The 26,654-nt window shown below is 41.0% G+C and overlaps 1 protein-coding gene across 13 annotated transcripts in view; it reads left to right on the top strand.

The window, feature by feature from the left end:
* The window catches only part of NKD1 (NKD inhibitor of WNT signaling pathway 1), a 278,155-nt gene that overhangs the window by 220,097 nt on the left and 31,404 nt on the right, over nucleotides 1-26,654 (top strand). For all 13 annotated transcript variants that reach the window (XM_069026856.1, XM_069026855.1, XM_069026852.1 and 10 more), the window contains one exon: nucleotides 21,302-21,359. In XM_069026856.1, the coding sequence (XP_068882957.1) occupies nucleotides 21,302-21,359 (58 nt within the window). The remainder of the gene's footprint in view (nucleotides 1-21,301; nucleotides 21,360-26,654) is intronic.

Raw genomic sequence — 26,654 nt, 5'->3', positions numbered from 1 at the left:
CATAACAAGCTCGGCAGCTGCAAAGTTTTCTTTGCAGGCATTGTGTAAGAGATTCACAAAATTAAGCTGTTAACAGGGATTCTGGTGCCACATTACAACTGGTAGATACTGGGCATGCAGAGTTATTTGCCATAAAATCAGATGAACTTGAGCTAAAATGGTCTGTTATTAGTACTGTGTGAGAAAATGGAGAATACCTCAGACTTCAGTGTGAAATCCAAATACTGCCCAGCCTATGTGAAACACCTCAGCCCATCCTAGGGCAGAGAATTTCTAAACTAGTGTGCCAGAACTGTCCCACCCACTGTTTTGTGGTCTAAGACAGGTTGTGTTCAGGTTTCCCTAAGTCAAAAGCTTGTCACATGTTAATAGACATTCTCCCCCAGGGCTTCCCAGCAGTGTTTGAGTCTGCAGTATGCATCAATTCAAATGGACCAGAAAATTGTGTAAAGTTCTGTTCCTGTGCACTGCAAACCCCTCTGTATTGTTTGCAGAGCCTGCAACAGGCGAATTTTTAAGGATACTGTCCTCTAGCTCAAGCTGGTGGGGCTTCTGCTTTGGCCCTGGAGAGCCTGGAAAGACTGCGGGTTTACAACGAACATCTGAGCAGTTAATTTTTCCATCAACTTGATGTAACTTTCAGAGCTTTTACTTCCATGATATATGTTTTTCTAGTCTATCTCTATTGCTTTCCCCACTTCTCAGGTCTTTATTGTTTTCTAGCATCCCTGTTATGGATTAACTACTTTTGAGCTATGTCCATGGAGACAGTTACTGCTTTCTGCCCCATACAACACATTGGAGGGTGAGGTCTATACTAAAACACCGATATAAGAACAGCTCATACAGGATCTTTGGGGACTGCTTTGAAATGGTTGCTCAGGTAGTACTGACAGTGCAGGGCAGCTGGGTGAGGATCTGCACTGTCAGCTGCCCACGCTGCTTCAGCAGAGTGACACCATTGGCAGAAATTTGTTCAGAGAAATTTGACAGAGAATTCATCTGCCTCTTTTTCCATAATGTAGGGCTGTAGAAGAGCTTTACTAAAAGACACGATCCATGTAATTATTTTCGTGATACCCATTTTTTTCTTTTGAATTCTTGCTAATTTGTTTTGGTTTTGTTTTTGTTTAAAGCATGTATGTACTAGGTGCTGATACCTAACCTATATTTTACATATACCTGATCTGAGGAAACATCATTTACATGCCACAGAAACTTTTCTCACTAGGGCAGTGTTCTCAGTGCTTTCTGGTGTCAGCCAGCAGCCCATCTCATTTCTGTCAGATGAGCAGTAGAATTGGTTCATAATTTCTTGGAAATATTAGTCTCCACTGGATATCTGTCTCTGCATTGCACCACATTTTGTCACACTCCAGTTCATTCTCACTTGGATAAGGCTGTGCCTGTTGGAACCATATGTAAGAAAAATGGAACTCAGAAACCCCTGTGAGCTAATGACCAAACCCTGCAGATGCTCATGTGTGGGCTCATTTAGAAGGGAAGCCCCTGCAACTCCACATCTAGGAATATCCTTTAGAGTTAGACCCAGGTCATTGAAATTCACAGTAATGGCTGTGGCTTTTCATCAGGTGAGAAATGTTCGTAGGGTGTGTCCCTGAATAAATTGGGAATAAAACATCTGGGCATGTTCTTTGTGTACATACATCCCGTCTTCCTTCCTGCTGTAGTCCTTGCTGGTTTCCCTTTTTGCTTTAGTCTTTCTGATTACTCCCTTTTCACTGCATGTGCTATTATATACCTTAGCCTTGCTTCTATCATCACTTTTAAATCTTGCCTATATTACCATTTAGGCTTCTTGTACCCCTTTGAAGTTTGTTTTTAATGAGGATGATTAACATTAGCATTAGTGTGATACAATATTTCATGTGCTGTTCTTCTGATATCTTATCTCTTTCTTTCATTTATTTTAGGCATTCATTTTAGATGATTGATCCTGCAAACTTAAATTTACTCGTTTAAGGAGTCAAGTTGGTTTCAAAAGAACTATCCATTTGAGGAAGCTTAGTGCCTGTTCAAAGGTTTCCATTACTGGGTGTCTTTAATTTCTTCTCTGCATCTGTTTTCCAGCCTTCATGTGTCTTTAAGCCTTGTCCCTTAACTTCTCCCATCCTCAATGTTTTTGTGTTCTTAAAAACAGCAATAATAAAAAAAAACCCATATAACTTCTCCTAGATTTCTTACTTTATCTTCTTCTGTTGTCATTATCCTGGTTCTGTGTGAAAGTTCCTTGCTCCTTCAAAAGCAGTCAGTTGGTAGTTTCCAGTAATAACTCTAAGGTGATAGTTGAAGCATATAAAGGCAGATTGACAGCCGTTTGTTTGGGATGAAAGGCAGTTGTAGTCTAAAGTTGGATCTGCAAGGCATGACATATGGTCTAGGGCATTAATCTGCAGCTGGCCTATGCTAAACATTGGAAATAAGGTCCCCTGCCACGAAAATCAATGACAAAACTTCCATTTACTTAAATGGGAGATGTTGCAAATCCACAATGTGTATTTTGTATAATTGCACACATCAGAGTAGAGTGACTCATACATTCAAACTTCTGTTCTAACCATTTGAGGAATTTTGTATTTTCCAGTGCAATGCCCAGATGAGTTGGTGTGGTTTGTTGGTGTCTCATCTGGGAGAATGTGGAGGTGAGCTGTGAGGTTCCAAGCTGTGCTCCTCCTTTTCCAAAGTCCCCAAATGCCCTCTTGCTCCACTCAGTCATTTATCTTCCTCATAACTTTTTCTTTTAGAAGCAAAAGAGCAAGGCCAGATTTTATACAAAGCAGGTAAATAGAGCAAACTCTGTAGATCTCTTAAGGCTGGTCGTGGTGAAGAACACTAGCTTTGATAGACAGTTCAGATATTCTCCTCTGGTTTTTAGGACCTGAAAGTGGAATAGAAAGAAATTAAGCAGTTGGTTAGGGATAATTGTTGAGAAGATGTGTTGCAGCTATACCTGCCTTGCTTCAGCTATGTCTCTGAGCTCCACAATAATTCTTGCACTTCGTGCAGCCACGTGCTCTCAAACCAAATAGTGCAATAGAAAACTTGGTAGAAATTGATACTGAGGTAAAAAGTCTTTGAGACAATCAGAGCATCCTCAGACTGTATGGGGAGAATTAACCAATCCTTGTTCTGGTTTTCCCATAGAACACCAGAAGTCTGTGCATTCACAATATTGAATCTTAAATTCTGTGTCACTATGAATCAAATCTGCATTTAGTTGAAAATGGCAGTGTATTCTAACTAGAGAGCAATAACCTTTCAATAACCCTTGCTGGGATTTATGAGTGAATTTTTATCTTAAGGCAATACTTTGTTTAGCTGTTATACATGGTTACAGCTCTGGGCTGGGGCACTGTTAGCAGTAGTGCCTGGGATATCTGGAGTAAATCTTTATAGTATCAGGAGGAAAGACTGTTCAAAGTTTCAGGTCATTTGCAGCCTTGTGCTTCCTTCTTTTGTATCAGGAATTTCTTGCTCGCTGCCCTCTTTCTTTTTTGCTTGCAATATTTTTATTTATGGTTGAAGAGGAACTGTAGCCTCCCGAGAGGTAAAGAAAAAAATGAGGAAACTCTTCAGTGACTAACATGAGCAGACAACTGATTCGGTAATGAGGTTCATTAAATATGGTGTAAATAGTGGTGCAAATGCCTTCGTCAGGCACGTGGCCCTTTAGAAGACTTTGGAGCCAGGATATTTCCTTTCATCATCAGGGCTTTGTTGAGGTGCACTGTTGATTAGGAACACAAATGTCAGGCTGTCAGTGTGCTGAGTTGGGAAAGCATGTCTGAACAGACTCCCAGCAGGAAAATCACTGAGCTGCACTTAACAGGTGAAATAAGGGAGGAACTGAGAGGGAAAACCACTGTTAATGTAAGGCAGCTGACTGGGGAAGAGTTGTTGCAAAAATCCTCATTATTATTATTTGTTTTATGATAGATGTCATCTTCTCTCACTGTATAGTGTCTCTGAGGAAAGACAGTGCACAGCAAACTGAAGGTTCCTGTTTGCACCGTCACTGAGGCTCTTCACCAGTCACTGCTGCAGACACTTGGGATGCTCTAAGAAAGATCTTTTGCAAGGTGCTTTTCCCCATGATATATTTAAAAGGTGGAATGACTGTCCTTGCAGACACTAGGGATACTGCTTCACTGCCTGGCTACTTACTGAACTTACACATGAGGATAAGTCCAGAGCAGTACAAGGGTGTAGGACTTTAAAGTATTTTAAGGTCAAGTCAGTAATTTAAGACCAAACCCCTGTTGTATGTGTGTTTGATTTCCACTGCATGTCAAAAAAGAATGACCCACTAGATGTAAATATTTCTTAAAAGATAAAACAGGTGACACAACTTTTCTAACAAGGAGTTGTCACAACACAAACCTCAGCACACAAGCAAGATGGTGTGCCTGGTGTCAGTGCAACCACTCCTCATCCTATTATGGTGTACTTAAATATTGCGAGGCTTATCTGCCCACTGCTGGCAGGGCAGAGACTCCCAGTCCAATGCCCACCTGTGCTATCACTTTAGTGGGTTACTGTGTCATTTGGAAGTATTGGCTTATGTCTAAAAGCATTTCTGTTCCCTGCAATGCAGTTAGAACCAAAACTTCTCCTTGAAGTTGAGTTAGAAATATGAGCTATTGCAGACCAGACCAGAGGCAAGTGTTGCTCATACTCAGATTCTGAGACCTTTAATACAGATGTCTTAATCTCTGCTTGTTGCTTCTGACTTGGTTGTGTTTGCCCCTCTGTGGGCCCTGTCAGTTATTATATTTCTAAAGAACAAAACCTCAGGTGAAGACAGCAATTAGCACCATTAGTTCCTGTGCGTGGCAAGGGAATGGCAATGATCCACTTGGAGTGGAGGTGACTTTGTGGTCTTCATAAGTTCCTGAGAATGTGAGACCTGAAAAATCCTTCTTGTTAAATCACCCTCCGTGGTCTGTAACGAGCATGGCAGCTGAGGTACTTTCCAATGGCTTCCTACATCTTCCCAGTGGGTGTTCCTGATTACACAGAGCCAGCAGCCCGCATAGCAGAGCTGCTGTGGCTGTGTCTGTGCTGTGACTGTGGTACTGACAGCTGGGGCACTGCTGGTAGGGTGGGCTGCTCCAGGGATGAGGGATTATACAGCAGTTTGGAGTTGGAGCAATATAATGGCGTTGGCTTTGTGCATGGTTAATGGAACAACTTTTTCATATGGCTCCTAGCCCTTATTTTAGTGATTTTTAAATACAAGCTTTCCTTTTAAGAAAGGATGTTGCTGGTTCTTTCTAGTGCACCTATTTGCAGCAATGGTTTCCATTCTCATCTGCTTCCCTCTGCCCTTTTTCTGTTGCATGGTTTGTTTCTTTGGGTTTTTTTTTAATTTGTTTGTGCTGAGACCTTTTTTCCTTTGCAATTTGATTGATCCTCCTCCTTTCAATTCCACATTGGCTGGCTGCATATGGAACCCCGCCTGGCTTTAGCTGAGACAAAATCGACTGCACACAATTTCCCTCTGACAGCTTGTACAAGAGCAAACATTTCCGAAGAGCTGAAAGTCTAGAAATTCAATCAGCGGAAAACCTACTGTGTGGAACAGCTTTGCTAGTGCTACAGCTCCCTGCTGGGTAGAAAAGCAATCCAGTTACAATAAATCCTTAAGAGTGGAGTCATTTGGGTAAAAGGAAAAACAAAAGCTGGTTTATACAAACTGATTGGAGTCAGACGTTTTGACTTCCCATTGAAAAAGGAGTCAAAGCCCAGGCTTGTTTGGTAATTTAAAGGGGAGATTGGCTCCTTTTATCTTTCTCTAGGCCAGGGTTCTTAATATTTTGCTTGTGAAAGAAATATAAAGAGTTTTCAATTTAAGTTAAAATATTTACTTTGATATCGATATTGATGCTATAACTGACTAGAAAATGAGTTGGTCTTGAAAGTCCAGTGAAGGCAGAATTTTATTTCCAGCCACTCTGATTTTGTTCTGCTGCAGTTACAGAAATGTGAAACTAGGGCAAAACTGGGATCAAAATGAAGGTTTACATGTCCTGCCAGGACAGCTTGGGCAACAGTTTGTGCTATACTGCTGGTGTGTCATGAGCTCATGAAGCTGTTGATGCAATCTGGGCTGCCTGACAGACTTTCTGACTGAAATTAAGAGTTGTGCCTAGTGAGGAAGATCTGTTTGTGTTAATTTTCTTTCATTCTTTAAATACAATCTATTAAAAATTAGCAGCATTAAACAGTATTTGATACTAAAATAATGTCAACTGAGATGCCAGTAATGACTGTGATGAAATATTTCCCCTAATTCATATTTAAAAATTTAAATGAAGGTAGCTTGGGGTAGTAAAGTCTCCTTGTCATTTTCCTTCATTTTCATGATTATTTGCACCACTCCTCTTTTTGTGCCTTTCTTACTGGAGCATATTAAAAGGACCAACAGGCTTGAATTGAAACAATTTTTCTAAAGTCAAAGAGAACTGCCTGGAAATGCTGAGACTTTCTTCTTCCTTTAATGCCTTTCTGGTGCTTACATAAGGCTAGGTAAAACTTTCTGGACAAATGTGAATTTTAAAATGTTGCTGTGCCTTTAATAGCTGCATGGAGCCAGTCAAGCCTGCTGCTCTCCATATAATCTGCATTGGGCTGTCATCCTTCCTCCCTCCCCTCCCAAATGTGTCTGGTCCTCATGGAAAACATTAAAAATTGTATAAACATTGTAAAGGATTTCCATGGGCCTTTATGTTTAAATAAGATGTTATAAATCACAGCAAATGAGTACAAAACCTTGTCACAAAGATAGAGTTAAATTGGTTTGAAAAAGAAAGCAAGGTGGGATGGTAACCTGATGAGACTGTTAAACCCCCAGTTTCTGTCACAATCGCATGTTGAGGACTTTGTGGACCTGTGATGAAACTGAAGTTTCTCTTTCAGCTTTCTCCCACCCTCTGTGGGAAAAGGAAATGTCTGTTGTGATCCCAAGTGACTTCACTTTTGTCCAGGTGTTTTGTGCTAGTCACAGAGCAGTGTTTCCTATGCCACCTGTGTAAATGGGGGCTGTATCTTTCCAGGGGGAGCACACTGAGGACTTGGCTAGCCCTGGTGATGTGCTCAGAACATGGAAATGGTGCTCTTATGGCTTTTGACAACATCCTGTATCATTGGTTTGGCTTCTCACAGTGCTGGTTTTGGCCTCTCCCATTTTGTGTGGAGTCTGATGCCCTCGCTGTGTCTGAAATCATAGGTTACATTGTGCCTGGACACACACCCCTGGCACTAGGGGTTGATCTTGAAGTACCTGTGCACTCGTGAGCCCTGGGCTGAATGATAAGGTTTTTCTGCCCAAGACCTGTGCACACACCTTTCTCTGGGCTTGGTCAGTACAAGAAGCTTGGTGGGATCTGCTCTACTGCAAGCACCTGCAGGTGGTAAAAAATAAATCCCCATGAACCTTTTTGGGTGCATCCCCCTGGGCTGGTAAGGGTTTGTGTGTCTGCATAGCACCATGAGGAACAGGCAGTGCTTCCCAGCAGGGTGTGCTGCAGCAGGGTAATGCCTAAGCAATACAGTACTGCTAAGTAGTACAGTAATTCTTGTTAATGGAAATAGGAGAACAAGGGAAAAAAAGCCTTTGAAAGAGGTCCTATAAATATTACCTCCCTTGGTGCTTCAGCAACCCAGGCTTGGCTGGGTCACTGCGAGTTCAGTTCCTTTGTTTCAGGACAAGAAGTGTCCATATTTATGAGGCTCCATTATGTTTTTCTATCAGTGTTTCTTGAGAGGAAACTTACTAATTGGCAAAATTCATCTTTGTTCCTTAGCCTTTCTGTTGTTGCAATGTAACAACTGAAACATACACACTCCAACACACACAATCAGAAAACCTTTTTCCCTGAAATGATGAAAAACAGCCTCAAAAGTCCCTCCATGGTCTTTAGATGTCTCCAGGCATCATTCTGCCCAGCTCAGGAGACAAACCATAGCACTGGCCAAAGTTTAGGGTTTGCATGTCCAGAGTGTCAGAGCTGCATCAAAAGGAGGATCTGCTCTATTCTGGCTAAAGTAGGGCATTTTTCCTCCTACCTGTAGCACACTTCCTGTGCGTATCACCAGAAGTTCTGTTTAAGGAAGTTATGCACATTTTCTAAATGATTTCTGTCTACACCTTTACTGTTCAGGGCAACACAGTTGAAAATGTATTGATGGTATCTTTGGCAGTTTAAAAAAAAAAAAAGTGAAAATTAAATAATTTCCTTTCTGTTTAATTTGTCTGCTTGAGATTGGAAAGGAATTACAAGTTTCTGAGAGCACTCGGTATTGCTGGTGTCCTGCTACTGAAGGAGATACACTGTACAGGTTTTGTGCTCTGGACTGTGTATAAACTGGGGGGGAGGGGATTTGACAAATTCCAGCAAAGATAACCTATTGAATGCAAATTTTCACTGTATAGAAACAGCTGAGAGAGTCCAGCAAGATTGCTGATAAGCTGGATGTATTGATTCCTCTGTAGTTAAAGTTTTGCATATAGAAAGCAGAACCATGGTATGAAGTCAGGAGTATTGCTATAGGTGCAGATTTCTAAGGCAAAGCCTCATCAGCTTTAGGAGGAACCCCAGACCATAGTTCAATTTCTCTTTAATGTAAAACCTCAGTCATTTTGCTGCTGCTGTTGTGCTTCATTTTATATGGGGGAAACTCCAGCTCTTGATGCCAATAGTCACTAGAAGTAATAGCTACTAAGTTTCTGGTCTGGGTTTTTTTTTCTTTTCCTTCTAATTATTATTTGCTATTTTTTTCATCTTAATTATTATTTTGCTGTCACAAAAGAGACATGATAGGGTTCAGCTGAAACTAAAACCAGGCCTAGCAAGGAAGATGAAAACATAAAATTTACGTTATATCTTATATTTCATGATTCATGATCCACGATTGTCTTTTTTTCCTCACTGTGTTCTGGTATATGTGGGACAGAAGGAGCATGCAATTAGCCCACACTGGAATATGCTGTTTGACAGTGGTGAAAAACATGGACAGTGCACACAGTGTTGTCCAAAGGCAGGTCCTGACCAGCTGCCCTGGTAGCTCAGAATCCGTGGTTCGATGGTGATGGAGCCACTGCCACCACGCAGCTGAGTGTGCTCCTGGTGGGGCTGCCCAGCCTCCCCACCTGCTCAACAGTGGTCTCAGTCCAGAGAGGCTGGGGAGTTTTGAACAAACTTGGAACCCAGATCCTAAAGGTGCATTATTTTGGGAGTTCAGCAAGGCCTTGAATTTATGGATGAGAATTTCAAATCTTCTGATTCCCTAAGGGCTCAGTAGTGTTTTGTACTTCTGTGTCATCCCCTGTCTTCTCCACCTTGGCCCCACTCAGCCACAGACTAGATCTGAGTTACCTGAGCTGCTCTGCTCCCTGCTCTCCTGCTGAAGCTTCCTAATGCTTTGAAATGTGGTGGATGACCTCAGTAATACGGTATTTTACTTACAAAGCCACGAGGCTTGAGGATGCCTTCCTTGTTATTCCCTAGAGGAAATGACTTATCCCCAAACAGTGAGGCAAGAGAGATAATAAGGAATAATTTTACAAGGAACCACATTTTATCCTCAACAAATCTGATAAAGGACTTTAGTTCTGGTTTTCCTAAGCTGTTTACCAGTGTGTTTGAGGGATAATTATTTTTCAAAGAAGGTGTGAACAGGAGTAGCAGCAGCTGAACTGGGGAGACTATTGAGATGCTACAAGGAAAACTTTCATGCAGATGTCAGTGGATGCAAAGTATGGTGCTTGCAAATGAGCAGCAGTGAAAAAGTAATAATTTTACATGTTGTGCAATTGTACTATGATTTGTATTTGAATGACTCAGAAGGAGACCATGGGTTGTTGCTGCTGCAGTAGGGCTCTCTTTGTTTCTCCTCTTCCAACTAAACCCCTGGAGAAAAAAAAAAAAAAAGCAAGCAGTAGAACACACCTGCTTGTCTAAAACCTTTAAAACTCTTTGCTTTCTAGTTGATAGATGTCAATGTATGTCTCCCCCTGATATTTTCTTTCTCATGGTTAGTTGCTTTGTGTGAAATCTGCAGTACAGTGGCAGGAACTTTATACAGACTTTTCTACAGTAACTGCAGTGGTGGATTTTTAGGAGTTTGTATATGAGAGGAGAAGGGATTTAACATTGGTGTTATATTTTTGTTTGTTGTGATTTGATATCCATCCCGATGGAGGGCAGAGAACCACTGAGAGAGGTGCTGCCAGGTGTGGCTTCCTACTGCTTTTTAATTCTGTGATCACAGAACACACGATTCTGCAGTCCTCGCACAGACAAGTCTCCCACTGATTTCAATGGGAAATTTGCCTGCATCGGGGATAAAAGAGTGGGCCCCAAGTTGTGTACAATGATGCAATCCGATCCCCCTGCTGTGGAAATTGATGTAATCGCATTCTCGCCCTCCCCCCTTTTCTCAACCCTTCTCCCTACCAACCCCTGGTGACTCCTGGGGGGCTTCTCACCACACAGAGGGGAGGATGCAGCTGTGTGCTGAAGCAGTAGAGGAGAGGAGGAGACCTGCTAGCAAAATTTATGGAGGGTTGTATTCTAGATGTAGTCCTAGAAAACAGCTAAGAACATGGACCTGCCTGCCCTGAAAAATGCAGTCACCTGTTTTTGCTAAATGAGGGATGTTTCGTGTTTTCACTTGTGACATTCATGACACATCCTCCTCATGTGTTTAAGGCTGATTTACAGTGCTCCATAAACTGAGCAATCTCGTTGCCTTCTGCATTCATTCCGTGCAGAGGGACAGGGTTAGCTTTTTCTAGGGCTCTCTGTGTTGTTATTGTTGACAGTCTGTGCTTTTCAGTGGTGCTATTGTGCCCTGGCACAGTGCAGGTTGCTTGGGAATAGTGAACCTCGAGAATGCTGCACTTCGTTGCTGGGCGAGCCGGGTGACCTCTCAGATGCTTCTCCCTGCTTTGCCATTTGTATGGGGTTTGGTTTTATTTTTTTCCCTTTGGGAATTCTAGGCTCAGCTGAATTTGTTCTGTGTTTTGCGGAAGAAAGAGCTTGTTAAAGAATTCCCTGATGACTTTGAAGTGAACTATTTATTTTCTCTCAAGGCTTGCTCAGTGTAGCCGTTTGCCCCCTCTCCTCTGTTTTTTCACCCCAGTGTTTCCTGAGCTACAAGCATTCTTGGAATATATTAGTTGTAATGAGTTATGTGGGCATCAAAAGTTTTCTTTGAAACTATATGGCATCAACATCTGTTAGCTCTTAGAGAACAGAGACACAGACAAAGGGGCTGATGGGGGGAGGGAGGAAAAAGATATTAAATTCTGGAGTATGAAGTCTCCGTCTCAAAGGCTCAGGGGGAGGGGAAGGGGAAATCTGCTAAACTCCATGCTTTGATGTGGGCCGCTGGCCCTGCGATTCCATTTATGGGAATGTGCGTGGCAGACAGGCCTGCTCTTACTGCCTGCTCTTACTGCCTGCTCTGCCCTGCCTGGTTTGTCCTGCCTGCCTGCTCTTACTGCCTGGTTTGTACTGCCTGCTCTTACTGCCTGGTGTGTCCTGCCTGCTCTGCCCTGTCCTGCCTGCCCTGCCTGGTTTCTCCTGCCCGCTCTTACTGCCCGCTCTTACTGCCTGCTCTTACTGCCTGCCTGCCCTGCCTGCCCTGCCTGCTCTGCCCTGCCCTCTCTTACTGTCTAGTTTGTCCTGCCTGCCCTACCTGCTCTGCCCTGCCTGCCCTGCTTGCTGCCTTGCCCTGCCCCGCCTGCCCAAGCACTGTCACCCACCCACCCAGCCTGCAACCCAAATTCTGCCCCTGCCCTTGTTGCTACAGTAACATTTTCAAGGAAAATGCCATGTACTCAGTTTTCAGCTATTGAGATAGGGAATAAGAATTTCTAATAATATAGGCAACCCTTAAGTTAAAAAAAAAAGTTTAGAAGGGAACTTTTTGCTTGCTTGTAATCCTCCTGACGTCCCTGTGAATCAACATGCAATTGTTCATCTAAATCAGGTTTTTAAACGGTGTGCGTCTGTGGTTTTTTATTGCCTGTTAAAAAACGTGTCTGTTTTCATGTGTGCAGCATCAGTCACCATTCGGGCATGGTCACCGATGCTGGACCGCTTACAGGGATGTGTGGAGATAGCTTCTGCTTTTTATTTTATCTTTTTCTGCAGAGCCTTACAGTGCTTGTCCTACATGCCAGGCAACAGAGGAGAAGAGTGAAAGAAACCTCTATGTCTGTCTTTTCCTGTTGTTGGCTCTGTTTTTAGCCTTAATGTTGATGGCATTGTGCTTTGCTGGGACTTCCTGGCCCATTAAAACCCCGACCAGTTATAAAATGATTAGTTGACATACCTGGGCTCTAGGGACAAAGAGGTGGTTTAAAAAGGAATGTGAACCATCTGTTTTGCCAGCACCTCCTGTTGACAGATTTATGGCTCAACATTAGCATATGTGTCCAGGGTCACACACCTGTGCTTCCTAACAAGGTAATATTATTCAGCAGGGTATGTTTTCATCCTGAGGATTCAGAGCTCTTTGCAAAGGTGGGCATCAAGAATTCTGTTTTACAGTTGAAAAATGAAGGCACTGAGAGATTTAAGTGACTTACCCTACACCACACAGTGAGTCTGTGGTGGAGCAGTTATTGAATCCAGGTTTCCTCCAGCTGCATAAATATACGTCATCCATTAGCAGGAAAAGCCTTAGAGCTATAAACATAATAGAGGAGCATTGATTATCATTCTACGGGAGTTCTAAGCCCTTGTGCTGTATGCAAACCTGAGCCATATAGGAAGACACTGGCTGTTCTCACAAGGAAGGTTCAGAATGCAATATGTTAAAGCTGTGGTGATCACTGGAGTTGGTGATCGCATCTTAAATGACCAAGTTATTCTGTACTCAAGCTCTGTAGCCATTTTCTGCAAGCTTGCTTCCCAGAGCATGCCTGGATACAATCACCTCAGTGCACTTAAGCCTGTCTGTTAAAGAGTTTCTTGGTAATGAAATCTATCATGAAAGGAAGTTGAACAGAAAATCAGATTTATTACATAGCTACGCCCATCTGCCTGCTGTGGTGAAGAAGCCCAAAATAAGCAATTCAGAGAAGTTATTGAGCTTCTCCAGGCTGGAAGGAAGATGAAGATTTGTCCTTTTTCATTTATGTCCTTAGACATGGTCATCAGTATAATCTATGTTGAAGATAAGATCTTGGGGAACATGGGACAATTGATTTTCCAATCAGCAAGGAGATTAGAGGATAGTTAGAACAAAATAAGGTAAATACCTGAATCTGTAGAGTTCATTTATTCTTCTGAAGTAGCTTCAAAGTGAATTTAAAGATAGCAAAAAGCAGTCATTTCTTGTTTCAGTTCTATTTAATCTCAAAGACTGATGATCTTTTTTAGTTGAAGATGGCTGGACTCTTCAGTTGGAAAGTAACTGCTGATTCCGTACATCTGTTCTAACAGTTGCTTTCAATTATATGATCTCTTATCTGGCAGAAGTCCTTGAAAAACTGTGTTTTATCCTATCACCTTAAAAATTAGAAGCCTTGATAGTTATAGGATTCCAATAGTAGTGTTAATGGAAGATGTCACTTTGCAAACACCTAGCAAGGGTTTATAAAGATCCGTGAAATTCAGGATTAAAGCATCATAAAATTAGTAAAGCTCTGTCTTGAAACTGGAATAATCTAAATAAAACTGTACCCTGCATTGATCTTCTGAGTATCTACAGGTCTTAACATACATTGGATAAAAGTTCCTAGTATTTTAAGCTACTATTTCTGGTCTTTTTTTCCTCTACAGACATATATATATATATATATATATATATATATATATACAGGGTATAAATTGGTTGATGTTTACAACCATGCTTATCTTCCACAGCACATGTGAAGCCTATGATTCAAGTTAAATGAGCAGGCAGGTAGCCTTTGTTGGGTGCAGGTTGCAGTGACTGACAACTGAAGGAGGATGCTCGTTTGCCCCCTGCAGTAGTGATGACAAAGCTACTTGCAAAGAGCATGTTTCATTGTAGTCACTACCTGATTTCCACAGGCAGGAGAAAAGAATAGGTCAGAAATATGAAGAAAGGATTTGTGTTTCATCCTGTTGGAAAGCCTGGTGCACATGTTTGATTTGGGCAGAAGAGGTTCAGCTGCGTGTTGCAAGTAACCTGGAACAAAAAGTACCATGTTTCCTTTTTTATTCAGGTGTCCATCACGAAGGCTTTTGTGCAAGTGTCCATCTGCTTTGCATGTTCATTTCCTCAACAGGCTCATGTTCATATTCCTATGAATGGCCTGCCCTTAAAAGTGTATCATACAACCACTGCTCCTGGTACCCACTTGGGGGCCTGTAACAGAGATATAAAGGTATTGGGGATGTTTTCTGCCTCATAAGCCTCTAATAGTCCATGATCCTTTGTGACTGGAGTTTAAGAGTGGAGGTTTTTTTGGCCATTGTGTCTTTATCATTACAATATTTATCAGCATCTGGAATTGCTCTACAGATACCTTCTGTGAGATGAGACTGCAGGGGTGCCAGTTCTGTCAAACAGGTGGATACAGATGCATGATTTCCAACAGCGTTGCCATGTTATTATGGCTGGGAGTTACTGCTCCCAGGGAACAGAGGCAGCCACACTGAAGGCATTTGTGTTCCATCATTTTATTTTTGGAGCTGGTAGATTAGTGTGATCTTTATGCTAAGGTGCCAAGCGATGGATTTTGGTATCTGTGGTACTAGACCCATTGTGTCCTGCTCTCTCTGTTAGGAAGACCATAACTTTGGGCATAGAGGCCAACAAGGCAGATAAAGTAAAATCCTAAGCCACAGCTGTTAAACCCATCTGAGATCATCTATCACACATCTTATAGGAAAAGTCTGTTTTCTTAAGAACTCTACCTGCTGTGATTATATTATGAAGAAATTTTATCTGAGAGAAGCTTCAATGCATGGCGGAGGAAGAAAAACCCTTCTGCAATGACAGAGCACAGGTTCTTATTTCAGAGAAAGACAACACTATGGAAGTTAAACTTGTTTCTTCTGCTGAACAATCTACTTTATCGGAATTGCAGTGTGTATTTTAATGTGGGTCTGAAAATTAGAGTCACCTTGACATCTTCAAGTGTGAGTTGTTTCATGCATTTTCTACAGAATGTTGCATCCTAGTGAAGTATCTTTATTATTAAATTATCCAGAATGGCAGACTTTAAAAAAGTGAGACCTCATGATTGCAGAAGAAAAAGGGAAATATGCTGTAGAAGAACAATGTTAGGCTTAAAACAAGGCATAAATGTGTATCACTCCATAGTGTTTTTCTGTATGGTATATGCTTTAATTCTTACATATATTTTTGCCTGGTTTCAACTTTCATTATAGTGAAGCTTATATAGTGTGGCTTATATAGTGAAGCTTATAGTGGCATATATACTTTTATCTGTGTAAGGCCCTGCCTGGGTTTATAGATTGCTTATGAACAGAGAAACAAAGGAAGCTCTTGTCCTAAATAGAATACTGTAATATAGGAGGTATGGTTTATTTGAAAAAGCTTATGAGTGGGATCTTCAAGCATTTTTGAAAGAGAATATTACAATGAAGTCTTCATTTCCAAATGCAGAGAGAGCCAGATGCATGCCCAAAGCACATTCTTCTCTTTTGCCTGTAAGTAGTGATTGCACAAAATTGTGTGCCTAAATGTCTACTTTCATGTGTGTTTGACTGCATGGGTACCTGACTGCATGGAAGCTGCTGACCTGGCACAACGTCCTCTCCACGCATGTCTGACTATGAGCAGTTAATTTATTTATTTCCTTATTTATTTCATTGTCAAGTTTTAAGCCTGGCTATAAATCTGTATTTAAAGAATGATGACCACCTCAGGATAACTGAGTATCTGCTTCCACTTACATTAGCCTAAAAGAAACTACACCATTTTTTGAGGTGTGAGTAGGCTTCCTAGTGCTGAAGCCTAGGCTTGAGCTGATCATAGTTACACATGGCTGTGTTTCTAATCCTTGGGAAATTTCAGATACCCAAAGGGGAACAAGGTTCCTTCCATCAATTGTTTTCCGAAAGTCTTTTTCCTCTTTCTCTTCAAGTCTAGACAAGACTAAAAATAAAGCAAAACAATAATGACTGCTTTGGGATTTGGAGGGGTTTCCTGAAGCATCTTCAACAGATGAGGTTTCCACAGTCTGCTAAGGACTTGCTACAGGAAAATCAGACTTACTTTGGAAACTTCTTTCCAGCACATAAGACTGAAACATTCGGAATGGCCACTTGGCACCTGACAGGCCCTCAGTGGTTTGGTTGAAAGGCCGAAGGGGATCCTCATTCTCTTGAGCCTCTATTTCTTGGGATTGTTTTTTCTACATCAAGAATTGAAGTTTGTGCATAGGTGACACAGCATTCTTGTTGGCAGTGACTTTAAAACCATTTAAAATCTACACAAGACTAGAATTACCACATACCTTGTCCCTTGCAGTCCTGTTGTGAAATGGCGTTTCTTCAACTTTGCTCATTCCAAAACTTTATTGCATCAATATGAGAATAAAGAAAGAAAAACCCATGTTTCAGTCAGATGGTTAAAAATAGGGAGGAAAGGTTTTTGGTTGATGATTTGTCTTCTGCATGTGTTGTGCAAAAAAACCCCAGTATGTATGATTCCTTGACAAAAACTTCATTAAACAGGATATCTGTGTATATTTTCTGCCAAAAATGTGGAAAATTCAGTATTCTAAGGCTAAATCAAATGATTTTAATGAGGTATTTGAAGAAGGAGAAAGGTAAATCAACTTGTTTCTACTTGAGAAGAGCAACACCTTTTAGAAAAATGTTAATTAATGCAATATTGACTTGAGATGTAATACAAGGAGTAGGGGGGCCCAAGCTTTAAAAATGTGCTTGTCATCATGATAACCCACTTAAATCAAAGGTTATCCTTTGAAATATCTAGTACATCTGTGGATGTATTTGTCTGTACATAACACTGGAGCAAAACTGTATTGAGCACCGTGTTAGGTCAGGCACAGGCTGCTAAAATACACACTCTGGTTGCAATCAGTAGCTTCGGCTCTTGTGTGCCATAAATTTGCTGGATGGCATGGGAGGTGACATGGAAAGGCAGAGCCGGGACAGGGAGAGGGGTAATACTGCAGAGCAAGGTTAGAGCAACTGGTGGATATAGGGACTAGGAGATGTGACCACAAATATGCCTGTGCAGAGCCTGGAGGGTGAAATCAAGGAGCTTAACCTCAATGTAGAAGCAGAAAGGGAGCCAGCAAAGGTGATGAAGGCAGAATGAAGGGTGAGTGTTTGGATAGCAGCATTTTCAGATGGCTTGTGAGAAGGAAGTCAATAACTGGAAGTCCCAGAGTGAGTGCCTGGCCTTTGTCTCTGGAGACTTGTATCAGTAAAAAGACTGCACAGGGCCATTAGGGCTGATGTTGAGGTTAAAAACTTAAAATTTCCATCGAGTCAGAATTCACTGATGTCGGATTGCGCAGTGAAGGTGGGAAGCGAGCGACGATTGCTGGACTTGTACCCGGCTGAGTAGCAGCCCTGGGGCGTGGGAGCTTTTAAAGATTGTTTTTCCCCTGGTGTATGTATATACTCAGCAACATTTCTGAGGGAGTTGCACTAATTAACTCTTCTCCCACCCCCGCCCTCTCAAATCTGAGCTGAGTACAGCGGCAGCTATCAGAGTTGGATATATGGGACACGAGGTCCTTTCTGGCCAGGCCAGGCAGCCAGCTGTTCTGAGTTTTGAAGCACGTTTGAGCCTGAATCATAGTCATTCACTGTGATTTGTGTTGGTAGCTAACAGAGGCCAATTTATTTATCTGGGAAACTCCTGGTGAGGTAGAGACACTTACACTGGATGGGTTCCTGTTCAGCAACCCATACCAATGGCATGCTGGAATAATCCTTCTCTGTAAATGTTTCTTTTCTTTATTCTTTCAAGTGCTTGCTGACCTCATTTATATAGTATTTCCCAGGGTACATCTGGTTTTGCTTGTTTCATGACTCAGTGTTCCAGTTTGAAAACTCAGCGTTGTCATTTAAAACCTCGTGTCAGGACAGTGATACACAACTGCCTATGACCCAAATGTCATTGCTGTTGCTCTTGGGCACTGGTCCTGCCGTGGCACGGGTGCTGAGGGCCCTGTGGCAGAGCCTGGCTGAATGCAGAGTTGCTCCTGGCTCGCTCATCCCCTCGAGCAGCTGTCCTCTTTGTGCTTAAACACACTTGTCCCCAGTGGCAAATATTCCTACCTGGCTGTAGTGTTTTCTTCCCACTAGAATGTCTTGAGCTGCAAGTTCTGTTTTACCCATTGACCCTTTTCTTTCACTCTAGCCCACTTTATGAATTTGGGTTGCTGGGGGTAGATGCACTGTTCTATCCACTTTAAGGCAATTTGTGTGGGTTACTGGGAGAATATTATGCAGGATGAGCTGCAGTCAGAGTTGTCTTCTCTGATGCTTGCTCAGCTTTTGTACTTTTCTGTTGTGTGAATTCACATACACTGCCCAGAAACCTTTTCTCGGGCATGTGCATTTTGGTGTTTATTCAGGTTGCAACATCTATCTTGGTGGTGCTAAAAATATTCAGGTAACTCTCTTGCATTTTTTTGACAGAAAAGTTAATGATGATAAGATGAATGAGAGAGTACATATTTTTTCTCCTGCATTTTTTTCCTGTAAAATCTCAAGAGTTGCCCACACCCTTTGCAGATACGTGTCTGTCTATCAAAGATGATACATGTCAGAATCTTCCACAGAGGAACACCTTTGAATGGGAGCTGAGGATTTCTGCTTAAATGTGTCACTAAATGTTCAGACGATACTCTCATCAGTTTCAGGATGGATTGTCAATTTATGTGCTGTCTAACAGTTATATTATGGTTCAACAGCATGAAAAACACTTTTTAGAATGTGTTAATTTATAATAATTTGGTTTAAGGCAGAACACTTACTGGAAATGTGCTTGCATTAAGTCACTATTTTAACTTAAATAACTAGGAGCTAGAGAAGGAGTGAAACTAGACTGGAATATAAAACATATTTGCTTAAGACCCATGTAATGATTAAAAGTGAGGAAATAAGGAAGCTAGTGTAATGAATATTAATGCTTCACTCTGCTGTTTTACACTCTCTGTCTTCTACTGTTTTCCTTTAAGTTACTTGATAGTGCATTTTTAATCAACAAATGTATGCTTATTTTTAAGCGATGTCTTTTGACGTATGAAAAATCACAACAGTTAATGACTCGTGAGTTTTGTAGAGCATGAGATTAATGACATAATTTTAACAGGCAGTGTTTGATACCCAGAGGCAGTGCTTGCTTAGCTAAAATTTTAGGAGGTGAAAGCTACCATCTAGATAGTATTCTCAGAGATACACCACAAGTACCTACCCATTTGCATATTTGCTGACCAGGTCAACAGAAAATATTTTTTTTTCCAAAGGGAGCAGGAATTCCAACACAAGAAAACCCCAAATGAAACAGTTACTCAGTATTTAGCATTGTGGGAGAGCAGAGTCACTTCTATGTATCATTATCTATGGGAGCAGGCAGAGGTGTGCTCTCACAGCTTCATGGAAAATTGTGACATGGGGGAATTTGGTCAAACAAAAAACTTTTAGATGGTCTTGAGAAGATCATCATCTTGCAGCAATATGATGCGTCGTGCCAACATTTTATGTCTTCTTTTCATTCTCTATTTGTTCCTTCCATAATTTTTAACATAATGATTGATATTAATCAGCACATGCCCAGAAAAAGAGACCTTTTTTACTGGAACAAAAGTAGATTTTTGTGATTTTGTACCTGGAAAGATAAATCCAGAATGTCAGCTTTTATAGCAGCATTGTGCTGTGCTGTATCCCAGCATTCCAGGCCAGTTTGTGAGCATTTCTCAGAGACATTTGTCATGCAAGGTCTAACTTTACTTCAGGGGATGTGATTGTGAAGAGACGGTATTTTCAGGGTTTCTGGGCTAAATGTCCAGTAGTGTTCGTGCAATCTAATTTTTAACATGTTGTTGCAGAAATTGATACTGAAGAATTCCTAAGATATGCTTTTGTGGCTTAGTTACTCTGTTATAACTAATCTGAAAGAATAACATTTGGGCATGTCGAAGGTAGAGAACCTCTGTCAGCTTTTTCAAGAAAAAGAGGTGAGCTGTCTTTATCATGATCAGATTCCTTAACAATAAAGCTAATTAATACAATCAGACATAATTTTCACCAGTTATTCCCTTATCCTTATCTCATACTAAAAGCTCTCCATGGTCAACTTCCAGCTCCCAGGTTGATGCTGAGAATGCTGGCTGTGAGTGCTTTTGCAGATGCAGCTGGAATGGCTGTGAGTGCAGCACACCAGTTTTTTAGGCCCATATCCTTCTTTGTCACCATAACTTTATCAGAGGCAGAGAGTGTTTGTGGAAAATCCAGGGAGCCAGCCTACAGTGTAAGGTCAGTGACACTATGGTTCTCCTAAAGCTTTGGAATGACTGAGAGAAGGCAGGACATGAGGATAGCTGTCATTGCTTATGGTTTAGCTGTGGTGGGGTGATGGAGCTGAAAGGGTTTGCTAATAAGAGAGTAAGAATGCTCTTCAGAGTCTTTGTGACTGGGATTAGCTCCAAATCCCACTGATGTGCTTTATAACTACTTCAGCACCACTGGAGAAATGTTTTTTGGGTCTGAGATAAGTTCGTCTGCATATCTATGGCATCTGCTCCTGTGTTGTTCTATACATACTGAGGCTGGCAAAGTTTCATTAATTTCAGGACTGAAGGCTCAGGCAGCTTGTCAGAATCTGGTATCTGCTTTTCTTGGGTGACCTCTGGCATATGGAAGTTTTCTGTTTGTTGGTGGAACCAAGTGATAACATTCCTCTGCGGGTAGTGAAGGGCTTATTTCTCCTTTATCATTTCCATTTGGAGTTTTTTTTAATCTTGCTTGTTTGAAAGAATATTGAAATGCTAAATATTACTTTGTAAAATTATTTGAATATGAACTTTTTTTTTCTTTCCCCTCTATAGTCAATTCATCTTCACTCAATCTTTGTCCAGAAGTATGTCCAGAGCATTGTAAAATAGCACCAAATGCATTCACTACCACTGATAAGGTGATTGACTTCTTTCCTGGAAAACAGTTTCTGTGCTCTCATTCATGTTTTAAATTAATTCTGGCAATAATAAGTAAATATTGTTGACACCTCAACACTTTGTGTATAGTATATTTGTGGTTAATTTGTTTTGTTTTGTTTTAAACAGGATTTATCTGGGGAAGGCTACAGAGACACTATTGGTGATGAACACTTTCATCTAGAAGGTAATTAAAGAACAAAATTTTTTGGTTAATATAAAGGGGTATTGGAGCAAGTTAGTGAATAAATCAGTGTGAGAATGCATATACTGAGAATGCGGTTCTTGATCTACTGATGTGTCATTTGCCTGAAAAAGCTGTTAAGAAGGAAATAGGGTATTATTTCTGTATCCACTACTACTAGTATCGAACAAAGTCACCCAGCTGAACCACAGGGACCAAGTGTTTTAATTCAAGGTCTCACCATTTTCTCCAGGTACTTCTCTTGACACTGGTAGCAGTGGCGAAGGTCACTGTCCCTGGCAGAGGTGGCAAATGCAGTGAGTGAGACTGTTAGCACTGGGTTATCTGAGACACTGCACTCCCTTCTGGGTTACACAAACCAGCCTTAGAAACTCCCACGTCAATTTCTAGTAAGGACTAGAGATTCTTACTCAGCACATTTTTCTTGAATATGAATGGAATCATTATTGCCTCAGACAATTTCTCTTTCCATCTCTTCTCCTTGTCTGTGATCAGATGAGATGGAATCACTGTTGTGGTGGGAAGGACCTTTGGTGCCTGTGAGTATGGATGCTGTATTCTGCCAAGTGGGGGTTGTTGAATGGAGAAGATTAATTTTGTTGTTCATTCCTTTCAAGGAAATGAGACTTCCGAAACTCTCTAGTATAACAAGCGGTTGCATGGGCTGTGTGCTAGATTTATATTATACACTAGTGGAAACAATATGCCCAATTTATTTAGAGCAATGAACCATGTCAAGCTTAATCTGGAAATTTCTATCCCTTTACAATCCAATCATTTGTTTCTGGTATTAGAAGCTTTTGTATAAACAGAATGTGAAAGATTCTCTGTTAAGAATGTCTGCCTTCCAGTTCCTTACCTGTGCAATGTGTTAATATACCGTGATTCTCCAAGTTTCTCTCATCTCTGTAGTTTACAAAGACTGTATGTGCCATACCACAGGAACTCAATTTCAGTTGGTGCTTGTAGGCTACTGTTAATCACAAAGGCAAGCTATACTTGCCATGATAGAGTCAGTGTTTGTTGAGTGGTTTTGTGTTTAACTTCACCACAGTTTTCCAATCTCATTTTAGTAGGACATAATGCTGGTAAAGGGTAGGATTTTAATTTTAGAATTATAGGAGAAACTGCTTCAGACAGGATATGAAATGTCAGCAAGGTGAATAATTTCATTTTCTTTGCCTCATTCTATCTTTCCTTGCCTCTAATTATTTCTTGCTTTGTTGTGTAGCATTATCTTGTATAGCAAACATAATGTTCAATATCTAATTTTCAAACTAGTCAACAACAATATTCTTTTTATTAGAGTATAAAACCTTTTAGGTAACTGTAATTTCAGTCTTTCAGCAGTTTCACATTATTACTTCCAATGAGTCCCATTTGTTATGAAGTAGATGAGTAGTGAAGACCAGATTTAGATACCAGCAGTGGTCCATCCTTTGTGTGCTGTCACCAGGGAAGAGCTGTTCTGTGGCATCCTTCCAGCTGGGTGGAAGATGACTGTTCCCACCCAGTGCTCAGGCAAATGCATGCAGGTTGTCAAAGCTTGCTCCTCATCCCTTCTGCTCTCAGATCTCCGGGTTGTGCTTTCCATGCTGGGGACAGTGTTAAGCACTTCCTGTTTCATTCAGATATTGAAAATCGTGCCATTCTCTGACAATACTACAAGCATGGTGTTAAAGCATCCTTTTTGTGTAACTTTATACTTCTTACTTGCATCATACTTTAGTGATTGTGCTAGTACTAGCAAAAAATGGTGGTATTTGATAAAGTGAAGCTGAAATATGATTTGAGATCTTTGATAGGTCACAGCTTGAATTCTGTCTAGCTTAGATGGCAACTGTTGTACCTCTTCTCTGCATATAAATGTTTTTGTTGGAAAATGTAATTAATATTCTAGATCATAGATTAATCTTTCCATCTAAAATAGTTGTTCTGCCTTTATTTTGCTGCCTCGTGATCTTTACATATGTACTGGTATAACACATGTGCTGCATGATTATATGTTCATGTGTCATAAGATAACATCAAAATCACCAACAGCTTCAGAAACAGGGATCTGTAACCCAGAAAATGGTTGATTAGACTCAGCTCAGAGAGGACATGAATGGCAAATACCATGCTCTATCAAATACCATGCATCAGTGAACTGTATTCTGCCTTCATAAATACATGGTAGGGATGAAACAGAAACATTTCTTAGATTTGCAAAAAAAGCATAGCAAGTTCATAGCTACAGTTCTGGTTTGGGCAGGGGATGTTAGAGCCTTCACTCTCAGGAACTTTATTGGAGAATAAATCTGAATTCTTTAGAAGACTCTCACTGAAAAGACAAAGTGGCAATAAGAGAAATAATTGAATTCTTTATTTTGTTTTACATAGCCAAATTTATTACCTTTTTTTTCCTTCCTTCTCTTTTTTTTCCCCCTCTTAGCTGTCTGAGCAGTACAGATAAAAAGAACTCTCTTTGCTGGATTTAACTTCTGTGTTGTTATGTAAAGCTTGATCAAATCCTTTCGTCTTAACAGACTTAACTGGCCAACAGCAAAAGGCTCGGGATTCTGGGATTAAGATTGTATTTGGTAAGAGGACTGGTGCATTAGTGCTTTCTTTTGAACTATACAAAGAACAAAGTAAACATCAAAAGCATTAAGCCATGAGAGCGGATTGTTGACTCAATGTTGCTGCATGACAAGAGGTTAGAACTCAATAGCGGCAACTCTGTCTATTGAGTGCTATGCAGAGAGAAACGGTTTGACCAGCATTGTCTATTATATCCACCACCTGCCTTTGATTTTGCTGCTGGGCAAGTCACTAAATTGAAATTTTTGGATTTTCTCTTATGTGGTCAGTGATTTCCTTAGATAAGAGACACCAATGGAAACCTCAGTCTCATATTACTATTACTCTGTTTTCCTTCTTCCTCTTTCATTAATAACACAGCAATTGGGCATGCTGGATATAGGTTCTGTAGTGGATTTATTTGCATCTTGCATTCCAAGTGATTTCCCACTGCATTTCAGAACCTTCCACTTGCCAGACTTGGAGTACTTGTGCAATCTGCTGTGGCTGTGTAGGAATGTTTTGTGCTCGAACTTCCTTGTCCCCCAGTTTCTGCACAGGAAGGACATGCTTCAAAACCCTTCACATGTAGGGTAAAAGAGCTCCCATTTTATCTTCCTTGTCCCTAGCTAGAATAATGGGTTGCCAGAACCAACCAATGACTAGGGGTGGCTCTGGAAGAAGTCACAAAACCTAGCACAGACACCAGGAGATATTTTCCATTTCATGTTGGTGAAGAAGCTAAAATGGCAGGCAGGAATTGAGTGCAGGATTGAACAGCAAGTCACTCTCCTGCCATGGAGACAAGCAGGTGGTTCAGAAAGATATCTGCTATTTGTGTACTCAATAATAACATCCAAGTTCTCCCTCAACTCTTCTAGGCATAAGTAAGCTTCTAATGAATTGTTCGAGAGTCCTGCTCTTGTTTTTCTGAACCTTTTTCACCTTCTTTCCCTGGACTTTTTGGGATTTTTTTGCAGCTAAAGCTTGTAGACCAGGAGAGCTTTTTTGTCTTGACGACTCCACATCTTTCTGAAATGAAGTGGGGTTTCTCCATCTTATCACTACTGCAACATTTAAAAACTTTTCAGAAAGTTCAGCTCAGGAAGGGACTCCTGATGCAGTCTTCTGATGCTGACTGATTATATAAAGGGGTGATTTCTTCTTGTCCCAGGACAAGCTCTTTGGAGCCCTGTGGGATACAGCTGCTTTTTGGAGTTCACAGTGAAGTCCTGAGCTTCACCTTGATACCTAACCTATTGTCCCAATTATTTATGCAAAAATGTGATTTCTCATGTCACCATTCTCTTGAAAAGTATGACCTAAGTATTTCTACTAATCAGAAATCTTGCATCTCTTGAGATCAGTCTAGTCCTGTGATGCCATGGTGATTCACTGTACCTGTCAGAGGAGCTGCCTCTTACACTGATAGCAATCTGTTCCCTGTTTCATTTGTCAGCCAAGGGTGATGTCTTGATTATTATTCTCTCAACAGAAGACTGGAGAATATTCAAGCCTTCCTGGTGCCTTATCTGAACATGGTATCCAAAGTCCTTCTGAAAGCAGTGACAGATCTTGGCCTGAATCAACAAGCCCAATTTTTTATATGTTTCCCAAGAGAGATGTAACTAAATCCCTAGATGTAAGATGTTCCCTGTTCTGGTAGCAGAAAGGACAAATTATTCAGGTCATCTTCTTGCCTATTAATATTAGAAAGCCCTCTAGCAGAGTTCAAAGCACATGTTGTTGCCTAAAAAAATCTAGCATATCTGTAAAAGAGCTACTTGTTGCACTTTTCACATATTTATAAGCCACTATGGAACTTTTAAACCTGGAATTAAGGCATTCTGTATTCAGCAAAGCAGAAAAGTAATTAATTATATTTTTAACATTGTTATATGTTTTTCAACTTTTTACTAGTGTGTGCAGTCTGTCCTGCACATCTTCATCCCCAGCATCCAGGAAAGCTGTGTTCAAGGGGCAGCTGAGGTGTGGTCAGCAGTGTTCCAGCATGAGGAGCTGAGTTGTTATTTTTGACTTTTATAAGAACTGATAAGCAAACAAGGAACCAATAGCGAAGAATGAACTGGTGGTTTAAGGCCGCTGATCTTATGCCCAGCACTGACAGCCTGTCTGGACCACCCCAGCTGCATGTGCTTCCCCTTCCACACTGGTCCCAGACATCCCAGTGATGGGAGCACATTGGCTTCCAGGTGGATGCTTCTCTTTGCTGGGGCTGCAGCGGCAGGGGAGGCATGGGGGAGCGTCCTTCCCCACTGCACCCTGCAGCAGGGCTGCTCCTGTGTGAGATAACTCTCTTTCCTCTCTCTCTCCATTCAGGACAGATTCAGTGAAGGCTTTAGTTCCTGGAGTTTTTTCCTAAATTAGTAATTGGAAGAATATTTGTTGGGTTATCAGCTCAAAGGAAGGATGGTAAAGTATGGTACTTGGGCCCAAATTGTTCATAAACTTGTCAGCAAAGGAAAACTTGTACGAGCATTGTAACTAGTTCTAGCTAACCTTCTACTCGCCTGGGAGACACTTTTTACCATACTTTGTTAATCTCTTAAATCTAGTAGATTAATATATTGTTCTAGGCTGAGTTATGAATAAGTAATAAAAGGCAGTTATTTCAAATTGCATTTCTCTCTAGTTAATGCTTTCAGTTATGATGGTTATTTATTTTCTAAAGCTTAAATAATTTTTTGTATTTTT

The sequence above is a fragment of the Aphelocoma coerulescens genome, chromosome 11 (assembly GCF_041296385.1).
Source record: "Aphelocoma coerulescens isolate FSJ_1873_10779 chromosome 11, UR_Acoe_1.0, whole genome shotgun sequence".
Classification (NCBI taxonomy): Eukaryota; Metazoa; Chordata; class Aves; order Passeriformes; family Corvidae; genus Aphelocoma; species Aphelocoma coerulescens.
The sequence above is the reverse complement of the archived record's forward strand: the minus strand, read 5'-3'. Positions and strand labels throughout refer to the sequence as shown.